The sequence below is a fragment of the Somniosus microcephalus genome, chromosome 8, assembly GCF_052327205.1.
Source record: "Somniosus microcephalus isolate GS21.2 chromosome 8, FLI_Smic_1.0, whole genome shotgun sequence".
NCBI lineage: Eukaryota > Metazoa > Chordata > Chondrichthyes > Squaliformes > Somniosidae > Somniosus > Somniosus microcephalus.
Window position 1 is genome coordinate 143,730,863 of NC_140994.1, and position 23,557 is coordinate 143,754,419.

Genomic DNA, 23,557 nt, shown 5'->3' on the forward strand with positions numbered 1-23,557 from the left:
CGGGACCTGCCATTCCTGTTCATCTACCTGGACGACATTCTCATCGCCAGCGCCTCCAGGACAGAGCATGTGTCCCACCTCCGGACTCTCTTCGAACACCTCAGCCAGCACAGCCTAATCGTCAATCCGGCCAAGTGCCAGTTCGGGCTGTCCTCGATCGACTTTCTCGGGCACCGCATCACGAAGGACGGGGCAGTGCTACTGCTGTTGAAAGTGGAAGCAGTGAAGGATTTTCCGCGACCCCTCACCGTGACGGCCCTGCAGGAGTTTTTGGGCATGGTGAACTTTTATCATCGCTTCTGTTCCCTGGGCAGCCCAGGTTATGTGGCCCCTTTACGAGGCCCTCAAAGGCAAGCCCGCCAAGCTCGCCGTCGACTGGTCCGAGGAGATGGCCAATTCTTTCGTGGACACGAAAAGGGCCCTGGCTAACGCGACCATGCTGGCACATCCGTTGCCCGATGCGCCAATCGCTCTCACCACTGATGCTTCGGACTATGCTGTCAGCGCCATGCACGAACAGTGGGTCAACGGCGCCTGGCAGCTGCTTGCCTTCTTCAGCCGGCAGCTCCGCCCCAACGAGCGGAAGTACAGCACCTTCAATCGCGAGCTTCTCGGCCTCGACCTCGCTGTCTGACACTTCCGTTTCCTGCTAGAGGCCCGCCCATTCACGGCGTTTGTGGACCACAAGCCGTGGCCCTTCGCCATGGCCAAAGTTTCCGAGCCGTGGTCGGCCCGTCGGCAGCGCCAACTTTCCTTCGTCTCAGAGTTCACGACAGACATCCAGCATGTGGATGGGAAAGACAACCCCCGTCGCCGACTGTCTCTCCCGGGCCGTCGCCAGCGCCATACACCTCGACATCGACTACACCCGCATGGCGGCCAACCAGGCCTCCGACCCGGACGTCCAGGCCTATAGGACAGGTGTCACGGGCCTTCAGTTAGCGGACGTCGTGTTTGACGATGCCGGCACCACGCTCCTGTGCGACGTCTCCGCTGGGCAGCCACGCCCCCTTATGCCCAGCGGGTGGAGACGGCAGGTTTTCGACGCCGGCCATAGCCTTTCCCACCCGGGCAGGAAGTCGTCACAGAAGCTGGTGGTGGCTAAGTTTGTCTTGCACGGGCTCAAGAAGGACGTTCGCGACTGGGCCAATACCTGCGTGGTATGCCAGTGCTCGAAAGTGCATCGCCACACTTTCGCGGCGCCAGAGAGGCGGTTCGACCATGTTAATGTGGACGTGGTGGGGCCCCTGCCGCCCTCCCGCGGGTTCACCCACCTCCTCATGATGGTCGATAGAACCACCCGATGGCCGGAAGCTGTCCCGCTGTCAACAACGTCCGCCGATGTGGCTCGTGCGTTCATCAACACTTGGGTCGCCCGGTTCGGCGCCCTATTTGACGTCTCCTCCGACCGGGGGCCCCAGTTCACGTCGGAGCTCTGGAACGCTGTCGCCCAAGGCCTTGGGTTGAGACTGCACCGCATATCACCCTCAGGCTAATGGGCTGTGCGGTTTCATCGCTCCATGAAGGCCGCGCTCCGGGCCAGCCTCCGGGACGACAGTTGGATTGACAGACTCCCGTGGGTTATGCTGGGACTCGGGACCGCCCCCAAGGCGGACCTCCAGTCCTCGTCCGCCGAGCTCGTCTACGGGCAGCCGCTGCGGGTTCCCGGGGAGTTCGTCCCCAACGCCACCGACCCTTGGTCCACAGCCCGTCAGCGATCCGCCCTCCTGGAAAACGCCAAGGTTTTTGCGCCGGTGCCCACGTCTCAGCACAGTCTCCCTCAGTCCCACGTTCCGCCCAACCTTCGTGCGGCGGAGTACGTTTTCATCCGATACGACGCCCACCCGGGACCTCTTCACCCACCCTACAATGGACCATTCCGTGTCCTGGAAGCCGGGGACAAGGCCTTCGTGGTGGATGTCGGCGATAAGCCGGACTACCTGGATCTGGACCGACCCGTTGGGTTAGCTCAGCCCCCACGGCGGGGCCAACCTCCGGCTTCTGCACCCTCAGTCCACCACCAAGTGCCCAGGGACCCTCCGGCGACCCCCACCCCCGGACTTAAGGAGCCGTTTCGGCCGTGTGATCCGGGCCCCTCAACGACTGACATTGCCAGTGCTAGTGAATTCTGGGGGGACATATGTGGCGGAGACCACATAGGGACAGTAACACAATTCACTATGGTTAGCCAATGTTGTTATCGCTCCACGTTATGTACGGAACTTGGTTGGGTTATCGGGGCAGGGTCCCTTTAAGAGTCGTCGATTGTGATGACGTCATAGCCCTGCGATGAGGCCGCGTCCCTCAGTCCATGCGGAGAGTTAATAAAGCTAACACGCGTTTTTCTTTGCTGCTACGAAAGTCTCGCAGTCTGTTGATTTCCAGCGACTCCTACATAACTACATTTTAGTTGCCACAACACGCCAGATACTAAACGTTGAAACTACAGAATGAGACTGAAACTCCACTAATCTACAGCTGCAACTCATTACTGACGCTCCCTTTAAATAACATTCCTGGAGCATTGCACTCACTGACGTCACGATCCACCGGGAGGGGGGCGGGATTTGGCGTGCAGTGCTGGATTCGCCTTGCCCCATCTACGGGTGCTAACGGGAGGCGCTAAGGTACCGAACTTTTCCCCCAAAGTCTCTATCTTGGACCCTGGACTATATGCTCCTTTGGCCTTCTAAACTCAACAGTTATTCTTGATTTGCTTAACTAACAAAGGACAATCACAGTACTGATGCATAAATTCACTTTATTCAACAAGTAGTGATTGAAAAGCTTAGTCTTTAATGTGGAATATACAGTTCCAGTGGTATAGTAAACTAAAACATGGCAATTTGTTACTTTACTTTCTCCATTTCTCGCAATTCAAGTTCCACAAGAAATATTAGGATTAATTTTACATAATAAACAGAAACAGAAGTTAGTTGCACCTACTTTCATAAGTATCAAATTGAATCCTTTGGAACTTTTAGCTCATTTAAAAAAGGTTATCTGCATAAATTAACATTTGCTCTTTATTTATTTATTCATTCATCATAAGACATTGCGCCACACTGACAGAACTTGCCATCCAGTTATTTAATTACTAAGCTAGTGGCATTATGTGACCAACAAACAGAAATCTTTAACAGGCGCCTTTTGGAAAAAAAAACAGCAAGTTGGTATTCGAGCTTCGATTTGAAGGTCCAGCAGTAGGGAGGTCTAGGATGTGGGGGATTTCCATGTAGTTGTGGGATTTTAGGTCAGCATATCCCAAAGGCAACAGCAGCAGAGGGCAGTCCAACATGCGGTCAAGCATGTATCTCCAGTATCATCCCTTCTGCGATCTTCTACAACATAAACTGCAACGAGAAATAGTTTCGCAAATGAAAAAAAGCCTTTACTGACCCTTTCACCTTCTCATCCAATACCATAACAATAATACAGAAAAGTGTGAGGTGATGCATTTTGGTAAGAGGAATAAAGAGACCACCTACTCCTTGGAAAATAAGAGTCTAAATGGGGTAGAGGCAGAGAGATCTCAGGGTACATATACACAAATAATTAAAAGTAGCACTGCAGGTTAACAAAGCCATAAAACGTGTAAACGAAGCACTGGGGTTCATTTCTAGAGGAACAGAATTCAAAAGCAGAGAAGTTATGTTAAACCTATACAGCAACAACTTGCAGTTATATAGAACCTTGGTTAGACCACACAGTGCTGTGCACAGTTCTCATCTCCATATTACAAGGATACCACCAGAATTGAAGGTTATAACCATCAGGAAAGACTGAACAGGCTGGGACTCTTTAGAAAAGAGAAGACCGAGAGGTGACCTGATAGAGGTCTTTATGTCTACCCTCTCAAACCCCTTCATAATTTGAGAGATGTTTCTACTTGTGGGGGAATCTAAAACTAGGGGGCATAAATAAGATATTCGCTAATAAATCCAGTAAGGAATTCAGGAGAAACCGCTTTACGCAGAGCGTGGCGAGAATGTGGAACTCACTACATATGGAGTGGTTAAGGCAAATAGCATAGATCCATTTAAGGAATGTTAGATAAGTACATGAGGGAGAAAGTAATCGAAGAATATGTTGATAGGGTGAGATGAAGTAAATAGAGTGGGAGGAGGCTCATGTGGAGCATAAACACCAGCATAGAATGGTTGGGCCGAATAGCCGGTTTCTGTGCTGTAAGTTCTATGTAAAAGCCATTTTTAAACCAAATCATTTGCAGACTTCATTTAAAATATTATATTTCACTTCCCAATTTTGTATTACTTAAATGTTGGAAAAAAAAACAAAGTGTTGCAGTTACAGTATAAACTATTTAGTAGGTAAATATCCAGTTTAAGCCACTAATCACCCATAATCATTTGAATAATTTGGTAAGAGGGGACCATTTCTAATTCTGGAGCAAGCCTCCCAAGGATACTACAGCAGAATCTGAATGCATAATTGATGAAAGACACTACCTCTCTGGCAACCAAATAGCAAACCAAAATGACTACATAGTTTGAAATTAATGGATTTACAAAAGGTATGAAAAAGGCATAAATCCATGTACACCATGGGATAGGCAAGGCTGTGACAAATTTATTAAGTGTCATATTTCCAGCCTTCTGGAGTTTTGTACTCGATTTATGTTGCAAAGTGAATAACAGGTAGAGAATAAAACAATAATTACAACTTTTCAGAGAATAGTGCTTAATGGATGCAATGAAGCTCAAAAGGACTTGAGCACATAATCTAGGCTGACACCAGTACATAAGTGTGGAAATGCTGCATTGTTGGAGGTGCTGTCTTTTGGATTAGAAGTTCAATTGAGGCACCATGTGCCTATTCAGGTGGATCTAAAAAATCCCATGGTACTAGGTGAAGAAGAACAGATGAGTTCTGGTGTTCTGGCCAATGTTTATCCCTCAACCACCACCAAGACAGATTAACTGTATTTATCTCATTGTTGTTTGTGGGATCCTTCTCTGGATCATTTGGTTACCACATTTGCTTACAAAACAGTGGCTATACTTCAAAAGTAATGAACTGGCTGTAAAATATTTGGGGATGCCCTAAGGATGTGAAAGGCACTATATAAATGCAAGTTCTTTCTCTTTTCGGACTGGAGGGATATAAATAGTGCTGTCCCCCAGGCTCATTGTTGGGATCATTGCTGAACTATATACAAACTCCTGTGGAGTTGCACACGGTAAGTCAGTGAATATCATCTCTGTCTGTCTTTGTTATCATGCTACTGCATTGTTGTGGCTTCTCTGCTTTTATCTCTTCTTTCCGCCCCCCACCCCTTTTTTTTTTTACTCTGTTATATTCTGCCTTTTTCTTCTTTCTTTTAGATGGGAGATGGTGGATAGATAAAGTAGCCACCAATGGCTACAGACTGCATTTGGAGTTTGGGGGGTTTGCAGGGACTATGTGGCTCTCTTGCATTCCATTATCACTCATACTTCTCCCTATCATCTGGTTCCCATCACGTCCCCTGTTCCTTCACCCACGAATTGAATAGATACAGCACAGCAGGAGGCCATTCGGCCCATTGTGTCTACTCTTTGAGAGAGCTATCCAATTAGTCCCACTCCCTTGCTCTTTCCCCATAGTCAAGCATTGTTTTCCTTTTCAAGTATTTATCCAATTCCCTTTTGAAAGATATTATTGAATCGTCCACCATTCTTTCAGGCAGTATATTCCAGATCATAAGAATTCACTGCATATTTTTTTCCTCTATGTTGCCTCTGGTTCTTTTGCTAATTACCTTAAATCTGTGTCCTCTGGTTACTGACCCTACAGCCACTGGAAACAATTTCTCTATTTACTTTATCAAAACCCTTCATGAATTTGAACACCTCTATCAAATCTCCCCTTAACCTTTTCTGCTCTAAGAGAACTCCAGTTTCTCTAGTCTCTCCACATAACTCATCCCTGGTACCATTCTAGTAAATCTCCTCTGCATCCTCTCTAAGGCCTTGACAGCCTTCCTAAAGTGTGGTGCCCAGAATTGAACACAATACCCTGGCTGGGACCTATCGGGGTTTTATAAAAGGTTTAAGCATAACTTCCTTGCTTTTGTACTCTATGCCTTTATTAATAAAGCCAAGGATCCCATATGCTTTTTAAACAGCCTTCTCAACTTGTCCTGCCACCTTCTAAGATTTGTGTAAATACACACCCTGGTCTCTCTATTTCTGGTGTGGAGATGCCAGTGTTGGACTGGGGTGGACAAATGTAAGAAATCACACAACACCAGGTTATAGTCCAACAGCTTTATTTGAAATCACAAGCTTTCAGAGCGCTGCTCCTTCGTCAGGTGAAGTGGAGATATGCATAAAAACACAGCTTATATAGTCAGAGAATAATGTCAGATGTTTACAGGTAGTCTTTCTAACTGCCATTTATCACACCTCAGCAGAGAGATCATCACAGCAATCAAAGGTGTAAATGGTGTCCAAACAGGTCAGTCAGGAAAACATTACATCAAAGAGCAGAGGTGGGGTCACAAGGGGTCAAATGTTGCAGATGCTGGGGTCTGTATGAAAAACAAAAAAAAGACAAAACACTTTTTTTTGCTGGAAATCACAGCAGGTCCGGCCGCATCTGTGTGGAGAGAACAAGCCAACGACGACTCGAGTCTGGATGACCCTACGTCAGGTGCGGTTACATGTAGCGTGACATGAACCCAAGATCCCGGTTCAGGCCGTCCTCATGGGTGCGGAACTTGGCTATCAGTTTCTGCTCGATGATTTTGCGTCGTCGTGTGTCTCGAAGGCCGCCTTGGAGAATGCTTACCCGAAGATCGGAGGCTGAATGTCCTTGACTGCTGAAGTGTTCCCCGACTGGGAGGGAACACTCCTGCCTGGCGATTGTTGCGCGGTGTCCGTTCATCCGTTGTCGCAGTGTCTGCATGGTCTCGCCGATGTACCATGCTGCGGGGCATCCTTTCCTGCAACGTATGAGGTAGACAACGTTGGCCAAGTCACATGAGTATGTACCATGTACCTGGTGGGTGGTGTCCTCACGTGTGATGATGGTATCTCCAGACGCCATCCTACAACTCATCCGCTTCATCCTTGACCACAATGTCTTCACCTTCGACAACCAGTTCTTTACCCAAACACACGGAACAGCCATGGGGACCAAATTCGCACCCCAATACACCAACATCTTCTTGCACAAGTTCGAGCAAGACTTCTTCGCTGCACAGGACCGCCAACCAACGCTATACACCAGATACATCGACGACATTTTCTTCCTATGGACCCACGGCGAAGAATCACTGAAAAGACTACACGGTAACATCAACAAGTTCCATCCCACCATCAAACTCACCATGGACTACTCCTCAGAATCGGTTTCATTCTTGGACACACGAATCTCCATCAAAGACGGACACCACAGCACTTCACTCTACCGCAAGCCCACGGACAACCTCACGATGCTCCACTTCTCCAGCTTCCACCCTAACCACGTTAAAGAAGCCATCCCCTATGGACAAGCCCTGCGAATACACAGGATCTGCTCAGACGAGGAGGAACGAGATGGACACCTACAGACGCTGAAAGACGCCCTTGTAAGGACGGGATATGACGCGCGACTCGTCGATCGACAGTTCCGACGGGCCACAACAAAAAATCGCATAGACCTCCTCAGAAGACAAACACGGGACACAACCAACAGAGTACCCTTCGTCGTCCAGTACTTCCCCGGAGCGTAGAAACTACGCCATGTTCTTCGCAGCCTTCAACAGGTCATCGAGGACGACGAACACCTCGCTAAAGGCCATCCCCACACCTCCACTACTCGCCTTCAAACAGCCGCCTAACCTCAAACAGACCATCGTTCGCAGCAAATTACCCAGATTTCAGGAGAACAGCGACCACGACACCACACAGCCCTTCCACAGCAACCTCTGCAAGACAGGCCAGATCATCAGCACAGATACCATCACACGTGAGGACACCACCCACCAGGTACATGGTACATGCTCATGTGACTTGGCCAACGTTGTCTACCTCATACGTTGCAGGAAAGGATGCCCCGGAGCATGGTACATCGGCGAGACCATGCAGACACTGCGACAACGGATGAACGGACACCGCGCAACAATCGCCAGGCAGGAGTGTTCCCTCCCAGTCGGGAGCACTTCAGCAGTCAAGGACATTCAGCCTCCGATCTTCGGGTAAGCATTCTCCAAGGCGGCCTTCGAGACACACGACGACGCAAAATCATCGAGCAGAAACTGATAGCCAAGTTCCGCACCCATGAGGACGGCCTGAACCGGGATCTTGGGTTCATGTCACGCTACATGTAACCACACCTGACGTAGGGTCATCCAGACTTGAGTCGTCGTTGGCTTGTTCTCTCCACACAGATGCGGCCGGACCTGCTGTGATTTCCAGCAAAAAAAAAGTTTTTTGTCTGTTTTTTTGTTTTTCATACAGACCCCAGCATCTGCAACATTTGACCCCTTGTGACCCCACCTCATTGCTCTTTGATGTAATGTTTTCCTGACTGACCTGTTTGGACACCATTTACACCTTTGATTGCTGTGATGATCTCTCTGCTGAGGTGTGATAAATGGCAGTTAGAAAGACTATCTGTAAACATCTGACATTATTCTCTGACTATATAAGCTGTGTTTTTATGCATCTCTCCACTTCACCCGACGAAGGAGCAGCACTCCGAAAGCTTGTGATTTCAAATAAAGCTGTTGGACTATAACCTGGTGTTGTGATTTCTTACATTTCTCTATTTCTGCACCCCCTTTAAAATTGTACCATTTAATTTATAAAATTGGATAGCTCTTTCAAAGAGCTGGCACAGGCACGATGAACCGAATGGCCTCCTGTGTTGTAAGATTCTATGATTCTTTGAACTTGTCACTCCCATCCTGACCCCTACCTCTCAACTACATGCTCAACCCTCGTATCCTCCCCTCGTCCCATTCGGCTGTTGTTCACCTTGCCTTTAATCCTGCCTCCCCACCACCATCACTGAATCTCGGAGGAAGTGAGAGGCCAGAGGCCTTCTCAACCGGTTTCACTCCTCCCCTTTCTCATTATCTATTCCAGGCAAAGAGGCTTTGTTTAGTTTTAAAATTTACCTTGAAAAAAATCACATTAGAATGGGGAAATACAGTATCTGCCTCTTTATTGCTCTCTCAAGTATTAGCAAATTTCTCTTTTCCAATGGAACCAAATGGGATAATTAGTTGGCTTCAAAGGTCAACTTTTTTTGAAAATTAAACATTAGCGCAGTTGGAGGAAAATTTAAAATGGCACCGTAGTGCCTGCTGAAATACTTGACATTTATTGACATTTTGCAGACACTGACTTGATCTGCTTGCACCAACTTGTGATATCACTTGTACAGATGTAAGACAGGAACGGCTAGTCAACTGTTGGGGTAAAACTGTAAGAATGAAAAATTATGTTTAGGAAGAACAAGGGAGGTAAAGGGTGTTTAAGGGCAGGGTTACGCAACTGGCAGGACATAGGTATCACTGTGAGAATAGGGTTGCGAAATACCAACATGTCACATGAAAGAAGCTAGCTAACGGTATAATAATAATTAACTTGTTTTTGACAATGTGATTAAGGGTTGCTAAGGTATCGGATTGGCCAAAGTTGAAGGATGCTAAAGTACCAGATTGGCCAAGGAATTAATGTAATAACTACTGATATGGTACCTTTCCTGTTTTTAAACTGTATAAAAGCAGCTCGGCTACTATTGTAAAACCGAGAAGCTGGCAGCCGAGACCGCGGGGTCTACTGTTCTTCTTCTCCCAGAGCGCTCTGTACATTAAACTGTGCATTTTTACTTCTCTCAAACTATTTGGTTGTGTGAGTTTATTCACATAAGTCTAAGTTGGGTAACGCGTCGACCTCGTATATCACTTGGCCCACTCAGGCTCCAATTAGACCCCAACAGCACAAGGAAATATACGCTCTCAAAAGCAGTTCCTGAAGTTTATAGAGCATAAGCAAAAGCTACAAGTGCAAAATCCTCCACCCCACCCTGCCCACACCTGAATAAAACTTTTGAAATTTGTCTCAGACTTCAAATAATTTTGCAAAGTATGAGCAAAAACTACTAGAACCTAGACACAAGTATTCCATCAGTACAGCTGACTAAACAGTACTGATGTATTCTGGGGAATTAGTTACACTGCACATGCTTAAATTGCACAATTCAAATTCAGCTCACAGCATCAGAGCTCTGGGCAAAACCAATTAAGTCCAAGCTTTTGGGAGAGCCTGAGGCTTTCAATTAAAAACTTAAAAGCATTAAAAGACAAAAAATAATTCAATGGATAAACTTAACTTTATTCTGAAGTATGTAAATTATTAAAACATTTCTCTTGTATAAAGCTTTTTGGAAATTTCAGTCACTAAGAAACAATGGCAAATCTAAAATTTTTATCTGCGTTTTGGAAAACATGGAGCAATTTATTGGGGGAGGGGAAAAAGAAGTACAGCATCTGCCAGTGCTCAAATTGTAAACTCGTCCTGTAATTGCACAAAGAACAAACTTGCATTTATCTAGTGGTCTTTCACGACCTAAGGATGCCACAAAGCACTTTGACACAAAAGAGGTGACAAAAAAGGTTCTGTAGACAGTAAGTGTAGATGCAAGACTTTTAAAGTATATTTAAGTCTGCGTGCATTTCCTGTCTACAAATCCTATTTCATGTCATGTTTTAGTCAGTGTCAACTCCCGCGCCCCACACAAATTCCTATGTCCACATTTCTAATGTCCCGGAATTTGCAGTCAGAGGCAAAGTGACGGCGCTCGCCGCTGACCTCGAAGAAAGCTACCCACTCTGGTGTGAATTTCAGCTGTCCCAACTTTTGTTTGAATCTGACGCCAAATCAAGGGAATCTCCAGCATCCAGCAACAGTGATGTCATCAAGCTGGCTAAGCAGCCAATCACATTGAAGAATTCCACAGACAGCAAACCAGTAAGTAAAATGCAGATTCTAATTTACATTTTATAAATTTTACAGGGAGTGAAATAAAGATTGGGACATACACATATGATTAAGGTAGAGGTGTTGAGCGTCATTCACAACTCCTAAGATAATGAAGCAGTCCGTGCCCGCATGCAACAAGACCTGGACGACATTCAGGCTTGGGCTGATAAGTGGCAGGTAACAGTCGCTCCACAGAAATGCCAGGCAATGACTATCTCCAACAAGCGAGAATCTAACCACCGCCCCTTGACATTCAACGGCATTACCATCGCCGAATCCTCCACCATCAACCTCCTGGGGAGGGTCACCATTGACCAGAAACTTAACTGGATCAGCCACAAATACTGTGGCAAGAGCAGGTCAGAGGCTGGGTCTTTGGTGGCGAGTGTCTCACCTCCTGACTCCCCAAAGCCTTTCCACCATCTACAAGGCACCAGTAAGGCGTGTGATGGACTACTCTCCACTTGCCTGGATGAGTGCAGCTCCAACAACACTCAAGAAGCTCAACACCATCCAGGACAAAGCAGCCCGCTTGATTGGCACCCCATCCACCACCTTAACAATTCACTCCCTCCACCACCAGCGTACTGTGGCTGCAGTGTGTATCGTCTACAAGATGTACTGCAGCAACTCGCCAAGGCTTCTTTGGCAGCACCTCCCAGACCCGCGACCTCTTCCACCTGGAAGGACAAGGGCAGCAGGCACATGGGAACACCACCACCTCCAAGTCACACACTAGCCTGACTTAGAAGTATATCGCCGATCCTTTATCGTCACTGGGTCAAAATCCTGGAACTCCCTACCTAACAGCACTGTGGGAGTACCTTCACCACTGCAGCAGTTCAAGGTGGCGGCTCACCACCACCTTCTCAAGGGCAATTAGGGATGGGCAATAAAAGCTGGCCTTGCCAGCAATGCCCACATCCCATAAACAAATTTTTAAAAAGCTGAATTATAAACAACTTTTAAAAAATGTATTAAAAACTTGTAATTCTTAATCATATGAATGGAAAATTTGACATTCCACAAATATAAAATTAGATTTTCAGGCCAGAACAGTTGTTCAGCAGTTAGCACACAGTTAAAAATCCAGTTGCACCTCTTTCAACAAGGCTTAGAGTTTTAGGGGGTTTTTAACAGCGATATTCCATCGTAAAAGAGGAAGTTTTCGTCCTTGTATGTGATTTCAACTGTTTGCCGGCTATGGGAAGTTCCACAGCACAGCCTGTAGCGGAGCAGGGAATGACTGACCACAACTTCAAGAATTCTGCGTTTATCTGCGCATGTGCTAAATCCTGAAGTTGCAGTCAGTTTCAGAGGGATAATGATGGCGAATGCCAACAGTTTTGCCGTCATTACCACCGCAAAATCCAGGCCAATGGAAACTGCATGTGTAGACTCGTCAGACTATAATTCTCCCACCAGCGGTGACATTGCAATGCTTTAGTTTTGCATCTCTCAGCTCCTCAGCCTGCACTAGAGAATCTTATATGCTTCAAACACTTTTTCTCTGCTTACCAAATTGCACTAGGATTGCTATTTAATAATTGACAATATAAAATCCAAGTATTATATAAAAATAAGGACAGAATGACATTTTTTTTTTAAAAAGGGACCAACATACATCTGTATGCCCTGAGCCAATTATCCCCCACCCTCTAACCCCACTTCATCTAGATTTGGTTTTGACTTCACTTGTGCAATGCCATGGAAGAGTAAACATCATTTTACACTAACAATGTACACACATGCATACACTTATCTAGACTTTGGCACAGGGACACAATGTCAAAATTTGCAGATCGCAAGAGAGAGTATTGTTAACTAAGGAGGACTACAAGTGGCTTCAGACAAAAAGATAGGTTAGTAGATTGGGCAGATATGTATGTCATAATCTAATTTCTGGGCTATAAAGACAAACCAGGGAGGCAAAGTTCAAAGTTTGTCCCTTGAACCTAAAAGATTAGATTAGTTTTGTAATTCTTTCCAATAATCCATTTCTACTTGCGATACATTCTATACTTGGGTACAAGACAGCAGTGCCAGTTTAAACAGTGCGTCTTCCTTGATGGAATCAGTAACAAGAAGTTACTTGACGTGACTTCTGAAGTGACACCTGCAATTCCATGGCACAATACATTACTCTGTATGAGATTTCATTTATGCTTGCCTAGAAAAAAGCAGAATTTATGTTTGAAAGAACAAAGTGTGGTGAACAAAGACAGAGCTGAATCCCGAGTGTAGTGCAACTTGACGAGGACTCTTGTCAAATATGTGTTCTTGATTCGTCCATAAACTGATCAACTACATGGAAATCAAAAACCCACAAACGTATTCCCAGGAGTGAAATCTAGCACTATAGCAACCGATCGTGGAGAATATTCTTTGAAAGGTTGTGAACACTGGATGAACTGGAGCAATGACAGTAGTTTTAAATATGTAAAGTTAGGTCCCCCTTAAAATGCACAATTCTACTCGATTACTGACTTCTTCATTCCATCCATATAATGGTTCTCTCTCCATTTCATTCTACCCTATCCTACTTCTTTCAAGCCTCCCAATTTTCACACATTCCAAATATAAATTAGCACATTGCACAGTCTAAAATAATTCTCCAAACACACATTCACATCTTCATCTCTGCCTCGGCTTCCAATAGTTATGAATGTGGACACCACATGGTCCCATCTAATGCTGCTTCAGAGAACACCTCAGCCTCTTCTTCAGTAGCCTATACTTCAGATAAACTCAGTTACATTAATTCCATGCAGTTAATTGGATTGATTAATTGCAACGCAGAAAAAATACTTGCTGGTCGATGGTTGCCAGAATCAGTTAAAAAAAATATAACCTTCACATCATTCTTAATATAGGATCTGATCATTCAAATTGAAGGCTGGTCAGTGCTAGAATGTATCCAAACAGGACAATAATTTGTATGACAGGGATGTTACCTATTCCAGGGGTTCTCAACCTTTTTGCTTCCGAGGCCCCCCCTCCCATCTTATAAAAATTTCACAGGCCCCTGTAACACAACATATTTTTTCTTTAAAAAATGAGTAATACAATTAAACATATAGGCCTAGAAATTCAGTGGGCTGCGCCACCCGTTAGCACCTTAAGAGGGCGCTAAGTGGGTCGGAAGCCACTGGCCACGCCTCCCGCTAAATTCAGCGGGACGCTAATGGTGGCGCTAGCCGTTAGCGCTGCGCCGCTACCGATGAAGTAATCAGTGTGCGCAGCGCCCTGGCCGCGATATTAGGAAGTGTTCCCCGATTTACCGCCGGACGCTATGTGCGACCGGTTCAGGGGGGCCTTCCTGCGGCGGTAGAGGCGCAAATTAAAGGAGGTGCGGGGCGGCCATTTTTGTTGCTGGCCGCCTGCCAGCACCTCTCCGCCCTGCCATCCCCGGCCTCCTGATCCCCCCCGCCCCCAGCGGAGTGCCAGCTGCGTTCCAAGAGCCCGGCACTTCTCGGTGCCGGGCTCTTTTGCCGGCACTTGCGATCCTCGGGGGGCCAGATCGCGCAGAACAAGGCCCCTCCCCTTTAAGTAGGGGAGGAAGGCCTGCAGTACCGCAGCGCGTGGCGCGCTACGATATTCAGTTGCAGCGCCCCAAAAGGGATGCGGGGCGCCTCGAGTAGTGCCGCGCTTCCCTCTGGGGCGCTCCAACTGAATTTCCAGCGGGTGGCCACGAATGCTTCCGGGGCGCTACTTTTAGCACCCTGGCGAGCCTGGCGCCCCAAACGAGGCTATAGTGAATTTCTAGGCCATAAACTTTAGGGATTAGTGATAGATGTTAGGACTATGGTTAGGTGCGTTATGGTTAGGGGCTGGGGTTAGGGTTGCGTTAGTGTTTCGGGTTAGGATTTTACGGTTATGAGTCAGGGTTAGGGAATCGGAATCACAATTAGGACGTTAGGTTTACGGTTGGTGATACCAAGGCTATGAAAGGCACTCAGCTTCTACCTTAATCATATATATGGGGAGCTGGCCCTGACCAGTCACCATTTCCCTTCCCTTGGGAAAGTAAGCTGTGAGGAGGACACAAAGATCCTGCCAAGAGATATAGACAGGTTAAGTGTCTGCAATAATGTGGCAGATGGGAGTATAAATGTGGGGAAATGAAGTTATTCATTTTGGTAGGAAGAGTCATAGAGTCAGAGTTTTACAGCACAGAAAGAGGCCCTTCGGCCCATAGTGTCTGCACCACCCATCCATCCCTGTCCAGTCTAATCCCATTTTCCAGCATTTGGTCCATAGCCTTGTATGCAATGAATAGAAAAAGATATTTTTTAAATGGTGAGAAACTATTAAATGTTGGCGTTCGGAGAGATTTAGGTGTCCTCGCAAAGGAAACACAAAGTTAGCAAGCAATTAGGAAGGTAAATAGCATGTTGGTTTTTATTGCAAGGGTGTTGGAGTATAAGAGTAAGGAAGTCTTACTACAATTGTACAGGGCTTTGGCGAGACCACACCTGGAGTACTGTGCACAGTTTTGGTCTCCTTATCTGAGGAAGGACATACTTGCCTTAGTGGCGGTACAACGAAGGTTCACTAGATTGATCCCTGGGATGAGAGGGTTGTCCTATGAGGAGAGATTGAGTAGATTGGGCCTATACTCTCCGGAGTTTCGAAGAATGAGAAGGGATCTCATTGAAACATATAATATTCTGAGGGGGGTTGACAGGGTAGATACGGAGAGGTTGTTTCCCCTGGCTGGAGAGTCAAGAACTAGGGGGCATAGTCTCAGGATAAAGGGTCATCCATTTAAGACTGAGATAAGTAATTTCTTCACTCAGAGGGTTGTGAATCTTTGGAATTTTCTGCCCCAAAGGGTTATGAATGCGGAGTTGTTGAGTATATTCAAGGCCGAGATAGATTGATTTTTGGACTCTAGGGCTAATCAAGGGATATGGGGATTGGGCAGGAAAGTGGAATTGAGGTTGAAGATCAGCCATGATCTTGTTGAATGGCGGAGCAGGCTAGAGGGGCCATGTGGCCTACCCCTGCTCCTAATTCTTATGTTCTTCTGTTCATTTACAGACGTCCCCAGACCAGTCACTGTTTCTCCTTCATTTACAGACGCTCCCTGACCCGTTACCATTTATCTATCATTTACAGACGCTCCCAGAGTGTTCCCAGCACTTGCTGTTACTTCCAGAGTTTGGCGCTTAGTGCTTCAGGCTGGGGTGAATCCGGGACCCGGTCCCTCCGTGGTTTATGAACCCGCTCTCTCCAGACCGCTTACCTGCTGCGTCTCCACCAGCCAGCCACGCATTCTCAGCTCTCACTGCCTGGGTAATTGACGTGAGCTGCAGACCAATAGGAAGATGGGCTGGAGGACCTCCAACCAAATTGAAGTGTGTGAGGGGCGGGGCATTGTGTAGAATCTGCTTACTTTTGGCGGACCCCTTGAAACCTTCTCGCAGACCCCTAAGGGGCTGCAGACCCCCGGTTAAGAACCAGAGTCCTATTCTAGTTATTAATATAGAAACAGACCTTTTCTGGGCTCAATACAAAGGATATTAGCACAGGAGCAACCAAATGTTGGTTAACTAATTTTGTGTCACAGATGTTGGAGAAGTAATTGGTCGGTGGCAATGGAGGTGAAGCCAGAACATTACATAAATGGAGAGAGAGCGCGAGGATAAAAGTTTTGTTTAATATGATGTTGAGGAAGTGAGAATAGAATGATCAGTGGATCTGTGCATATAATCTTGTGTATGGTAATGAGAAAAATAATTTTAAATAGTTTAAAACAGAAAATGGAAAGAAAGACAACAAATTTTATGATGGATGGGCAGTGATTGACTGTGGGTCAGACTGAAAAGAGACACACTTAGGCAAGTGGAAACAATTATTGGAAAGCACAAATGGAACATTAGTAAGGCATTATTGGTTGAGGAAGAAAGCAAATTTGACAGCAAGATTGTATTACCAAATAAGGAGCTTCCTTAGACAGAGAGGGTATATATTAAATAAACTATTTTGAAGGATGGAAGTAGCTGTTTATAAGTGGCAGCAAGGCCTGATGTCTGACCAGGAGTGAGATTATCAGCACACATACCCCAAGAGAATCACAATAAAATAATTTATGAAGAAGCACCAAACCCTGATCCCTTTCCCCAGTGAATTGGTAATCCTGTATACAAACTGGGAATGTTACAATGGTGCTATTATAGTGTTATTGACATTTTGCCATGAAGTGATCACATGACATTGAATTCAGGAATACCAATACAAATTGTTTAGCTGCTAAGAATTATAAAAGCTTCAAAGTTCATTTCCATCAGTTGCACAACACCTTTGTTTTGCTAAATTACAGTTTAAAAAAAGATACAATTGTGGTAAAGCCACCAATGAACTCCTGTACAAATGAATAACTGTCTTTAAAGCAATGTTACAGCACCTATGTCCGTTTGCTGAGTGTAAACAAGCTTTCTGTAAAAACCCTGAAACAACGCAATGACGTCATCACGTTGGTCACGTGGTGCCCCGAGTGGCGGGAAGCGTGATGACGTCAGAGGTGGGAGGTTCTGAGTTCAGACCTCGTGGAACAAGCTACTGTATAGGCCTGTTTGCTGTTGCTCCTGCATGTTTTTGTTTTGTTCACCAGTTTAATTAAATTCGGTTAATTTACTGAACTGACTCGACCTCAGTGATTTAGATAGGAATCCGTTGATTCCTACATTGGTGACCCCGAAGCTTCGCGGACGATTTTCGCGGAGGCAAGCTCGAGAACAAGATGGATGTAAATGCAGCGAGTTTGAAGCTCCCTCAATTTTGGGAACAACAGGCAGCCTCCTGGTTCGTTCAAGCGGAGGCTCAGTTCCAACTGCGAAACATAGTGCTGGATCAGACCCGTTACCTTTATGTGGTCTCCGCACTGGACAGCTCGACAGCTTCCCGCATTATCAGCCTGCTGGAGACCCCGCCCGTGGAGAACAAGTACGAAACGCTCAAGACGCGCCTCATGCAAGCATTCGGTCTCACAAAGGCGGAGCGCGCACAACGCTTGCTCGCACTCCCCGGGTTAGGCGATACTAAGCCTTCCGAGTTGATGAGCCACATGCTCACCCTCCTTGGGTCTGAGCCGCAGTGTTTTATATTTCATGAACTGTTCCTGAGCCAGCTCCCTGAGCAGGTACAAGCAGCCCTGGCCAAGTCGACGGCTACGGACGGTGTGGCGCTCGCGGCCGACGCCGGCACCGAGAAAGCAGCAACACTGATTGCGCGACCGGAAGGGAAGCCCCGAGGTCGGTTTCGCCTCCACAATGACAGTTGGTGATTCCGGGAATATTGGAGTCGCTCTGACAGGATTGTCCGACCTCCTCTGCGATTGACTTTGATGATTAAAGACACTTCTGGGGGGGCGCATGTGGTAAAACCACCAATGAACTCCTGTACAAATGAATAACTGTCTTTAAAGCAATGTTACAGCACCTATGTCCGTTTGATGAGTGTAAACAAGCTTTCTGTAAAAACCCTGAAACAACGCGATGACATCATCACGTTGGTCACGTGGTGCCCCGAGTGGCGGGAAACGTGATGACGTCAGAGGTGGGAGGTTCTGAGTTCAGACCTCGTGGAACAAGCTACTGTATAGACCTGTTTGCTGTTGCTCCTGCATGTTTTTGTTTTGTTCACCAGTTTAATTAAATTCAGTTAATTTACTGAACTGACTCGACCTCAGTGATTTAGATAGGAATCCGTTGATTCCTACACAATCAAATATGTGTGAAAAATGATAATTGGAATAAAGAATCTTATGGCTATTTATGGTCAAGGATAGGCATGTTCCATTAGGAAGGTGGGCTTATGTACATTATAAAATAATTCTCCAGAGCTTCAGGATTTTCCTCCTAAGCTAGGTGTGTCCACCCTGTCTCTACTACCAGAGCTACTGATCTGCACCTTCTTTCCAAGGTGATGTTTAAGCCACAGGTAAATGAAAAAATATCCACAAGAAAAGTACCAGGTGAGGAAATATGAAACCAAGTTAGATTAATAGTGCAGTGGCAGAGAAATAAAATATTTATACTGCAACTGCTCAAACACTACAGCTAATGACTGTGCAAGGGAGAGATATATACTTGAAAATAAAACATTTGCAGTGCTATGAAGAGTGGAACTAATTAGGTAGATCTTTCAAAGAGCAAGCACACACATGGGCCAAATGACAGCCTCCTGTGCTATGATTCGAAGTCCTGAAAAATTAATTTCAGACAAATAGCAACATTTCTAATAGTAATGAAAGCAAACAGAATGTGTAGTCAAAGAAACATTAAACAGAAACTTTAGAAGGGTGCAAAAACTACCCAAATGCTATTGCATTCGACAATTAAACTATTTCCTATGTCCTTATTAATATCATAGGTTTTCAAACTGGGTCTGAGGTCAGATTTCTGTTTTATGAGCATATTGTCTCATGAATTCTGTATTCTATATTTTCCTGTACTTGTTAACTTACTACGTAGTGAGTTATTCCTATCGCTGCAGCTGACATAGCCTTTTGGAAGATCAGACAGGAGCTCTCCACAAGTGCTAATATTGGCAAGGACTCCCAAACACAAATATTAAAAAATCATCTATAGGAATGCAAATAATGCAGTAAACAGCCTTTTAGTGAAATATTTCAATAGCTCAGATATTTATTTTTAATGAAACAGAGCAGCTTGGTCCCACATGATCTTGAGACAGGGTAGGGGGAGCAGAAGAGTCCACAGTACATTTTTGCTGTTTGGTGGCATAGTGCCAAATTTATCCATACAAGTTTCAAATAACATTCCTGCTTAAAAAATTATTTTAAATATATATCATGCAAGTAATGCAAACCAAGTTGTTTTTCAGTTCATTTCACCATATTTAAAAGAGCACATTTTTTAAAGTTGTGTAATAGGTGCAGTGGGATCAACAACAGCAATTGATAGATTCACGAGCAGAAAATGTTGCTTTAATGAAAGACTGGGCCAACAACCAGATTGTAAATTAGTCTCATGCACAACCTAGCATAGGGTGCAACTGAAGTTAGGACATGTCATGCTATGGGATTAAGGCATAGAGAGAACAAGAAAAATCTAGTGTAGTTAGGGCAATTAAACTATTGCCTATGCCCTTATTAATATCACAGTTTTCAAACTAGGTCCATGAGGTCAGAAGGAGACAGTCATCGTGGTAAACTAGGGCAATGAGCTCATAAATGTCCTGCCCTCTCTTTTTTCTCCTGTGTGTGAAGAAAATCGAGATCCAGTTTTCAGCTTCTTCAACACAAATAAATAACTAAGGGCTGGCAGAAGAGTCTGCCTCATCAGGTTTAAAAATTTGGTGAAACAATTAGGGGGACAAGTTTTGCCAAGTTGATGCTTTATGATCAATATTAGATTTCTACATAGTTGACTGCCCTTCATTTAATGAGCTTCAACCACTCCCCACCCACTACCACCATTTTTTTGCTCTATCCGTGTGTATTGCTAGTTAATCTTTTTTCCTACTGTTGCTCACTTGATAGCCCCATCAAAATCAAGATCAAGATCAAGACATCCCAGGGAAAATTCCACATTCACGTATGCATTCCACAGCCCATCAATATGAAGAATAACTTTGCCTTTGTATACTGAAATGTCTCAATGTTCTGAATAAAAAAGATTTCATAATTGAGAATGATTATTAAAATAAATGTTTTTAATTTGTTTATGGGATGTGAGTGTCGCTGGCAAGGCCAGCATTTATTGCCCATCCCGAATAGTCCTCGAGAAGGTGGTGGTGAGCCGCCTTGAACCGCTGCAGTCCGTGTGGTGAAGGTACTCCCACAGTGCTGTTAGGTAGGGAGTTCCAGGATTTTGACCCAGCGACGATGAAGGATCGACAGTATACTTCTAAGTCAGGATGGTGTGTGACTTGGAGGTGGTGGTGTTCCCATGCGCCTGCTGCCCTTGTCCTTCTCAGGGGAAGAGGTCGCGGGTTTGGGAGGTGCTGCCAATGAAGCTTTGGCAAGTTGCTGCAGTGCATCTTGTAGATGGTACACCGGTGGTGGAGGGAGTGAATGTTTAAGGAGGTGGATGGGGTGCCAATCAAGTGGGCAGCTGTATCCTGGATGGTGTCGAGCTTCTAGAGTGTTGTTGGAGCTGCACTCATCCAGGCAAGTGGAGAGTGGTCCATCACACTCCTGACTTGTGCCTTGTAGATGGTGGAAAGGCTTTGGGGAGTCAGGAGGTAAGGTACTCACAGCAGAATACCTAGCCTCTGACCTGCCCTTGTTGCCACAGTATTTATATGGCTGGTCCAGTTAAATTTCTGGTCAATGGTGACCCCCAGGATGTTGATGGTGGAGGATTTGGTGATGGTAATGCCTTTGAATGTCAAGGGGCAGTGGTTAGACTCTCGCTTGTTGGAGATCGTCATTGCCTGGCACTTGTGTGGCACGAATGTTACCTGCCACTATCGTCCCAAGCCTGAACGTCGTCCAGGTCTTGTTGCATGCGGACATGGACTGCTTCATTATCTGAGGAGTTGTGAATGGCACTGAACACTGTGCAGTCATCAAACATCCCCATTTCTGCCTTATGTTGGAAGGAAGGTCATTGATGAAGCAGCTGAAGATGATTGGGCCCAGGGCACTGCCCTGAGGAACTCCTGCAGCGATGTCCTGGGGTGGTGATGATTGACCTTCCACCACCACAACCATCTTCCTTTGTGCTAGGTATGACTCCAGCCAGTGGAGGAGTTTTCCCCTCGATTCCCATTGACTTCAGTTTTACTAGGGCTCCTTGATGCCACACTTGGTCAAATGCTACCTTGATGGCAAGGGCAGTCACTCTCACCTCACTTCTGGAATTCAGCTCCTTTGTCCATGTTTGGACCAAGGCTGTAATGAGGTCGGGAGCAGAGTGGTCTTGGCGGAACCCAAACTGAGCACCGGTGAGCAGGTTATTGGTGAGTCAGTGCCACTTGATAGCACTGTCGCTGACACCTTCTATCACTTTGCTGATGATTGAGAGTCGACTGATGGGGCTGTAACTGGCCAGATTGGATTTGTCCTGCTTTTTGTGGACAGGACATACCTGGGCAGTTTTCCACATTGTCGGATGGATGCCAGTGTTGTAGCTGTACTGGAACAGCTTGGCTAGAGGTGCGGCTAGTTCTGTAGCACAAGTCTTCAGTACGATAGCCTTTGCTGTATCCAGTGTGCTCAGCCATTTCTTGATATCACGTGGAGTGAATCGAATTTGCTGAAGACTGGTTTCTGTGATGGTGGGGACCTCAGGAGGAGGCCGATATGGATCATCCACGTGGCACTACTGGCTGAAGATGGTTGCAAACGCTTCAGCCTTGTCTTTTGCACTCACGTGCTGGGTTCTACCATCATTGGGGATGGGGATATTCATGGAGCCTCCTCCTCCTCCTCCCGTTAGTTGTTTAATGGTCCACCACCATTCACGACTGGTTGTGGCAGCACTGCAGAGCTTTTATCTGATCCGTTGATTGTGGGATCGCTTGTCTATAGCATGCTGCTTCTGCTTTTTAGCATGCATATAGTCCTGTGTTGCAGCTTCCCCAGGTTGGCACCTCATTTTTAGGTATGCCTCGTGCTGCTCCTGGCATGCTCTTCTACACTCCTCATTGAACCAGGGTTGGTCCCCTGGCTTCATGGTAATGGTAGAATGAGGGATATGCCAGGTCATGAGGTGGAATAGAATTCTGCTGTTGCTGATGGCCCTCAGTGCCTCATGGGTGCCCAGTTTTGAGCTGCTAGATTGGTTATTAATCTATCCCATTTAGCACGGCGGTTGTGTCACACAACACGATGGAGGGTGTCCTCAGTGTTAAGACATGACTTTGTCTCCACAAGGACTGTGCGGTGGTCACTGCTGCCAATACTGTCTGTACAGCTGCATCTGCGACAGGTAGATTGGTGAGGACAAGGTCAAGTAGGTTTTTCCCTAGTGTTGGTTCTCACCACCTGTCGCAGGCCCTTCAGGACTCAGCCAGCTCGGTCAGTAGTGGTGCTACCGAGCCATTCTTCGTAATGTACATTGAAGTCCCCCACCCAGAGTATATTCTGTGCCCTTGCTACTCTCGGGTGTTTCTTCCAAGTGGTGTTCAACAGTACCGATTCATCACCTGATGGAGGGCGGTAGGTGGTAATCAGCAAGAGGTTTCCTTGACATGAAGCCATGGGGTCTGGAGTCAATGTTGAGGACTGTACCACCACCCCTAGTATGGTGATGGAGGAGTTTGGGACATGTCAGGCTGTTGCTTGACTAGTCTGTGGGACAACTCTCCCAATTTTGGCACAAGTCCCCAGATGTCGGGTGTGCCATCCGGTTTTATTCTTATTGTGTTTCATAGCGGTTGTTACAACTGAGTGGCTTGCCAGAGTCAACCACACTGCTGTGAGTCTGAAGTCACATATAAGGACAGTAGATTTCCTGGTACTAGCTTTTTTTTTTAGATTTATTTAATTAACTGAATTTAAATTCACCAGCTGCTGTGGTGGGATTTGAACTCACGTCTCTGGATCATTAGTCCAGGCCTTTGGGTTACTAACCCAGTAACATTACCACTATACAACCGTTCCCATA

The 23,557-nt window shown here is 46.0% G+C and overlaps 1 protein-coding gene across 1 annotated transcript in view; it reads right to left on the reverse strand.

The window, feature by feature from the left end:
* Positions 1-2,744: 2,744 nt before the first annotated feature.
* The window catches only part of LOC147113846 (cysteine-rich transmembrane module-containing protein 1), a 53,069-nt gene continuing 32,256 nt past the window's right edge, over positions 2,745-23,557 (reverse strand). The window contains exon 3 of the mRNA XM_085995206.1: positions 2,745-3,353. Within this exon, the coding sequence (XP_085851332.1) occupies positions 3,250-3,353 (104 nt within the window). The 3' untranslated portion in view covers positions 2,745-3,249. The remainder of the gene's footprint in view (positions 3,354-23,557) is intronic.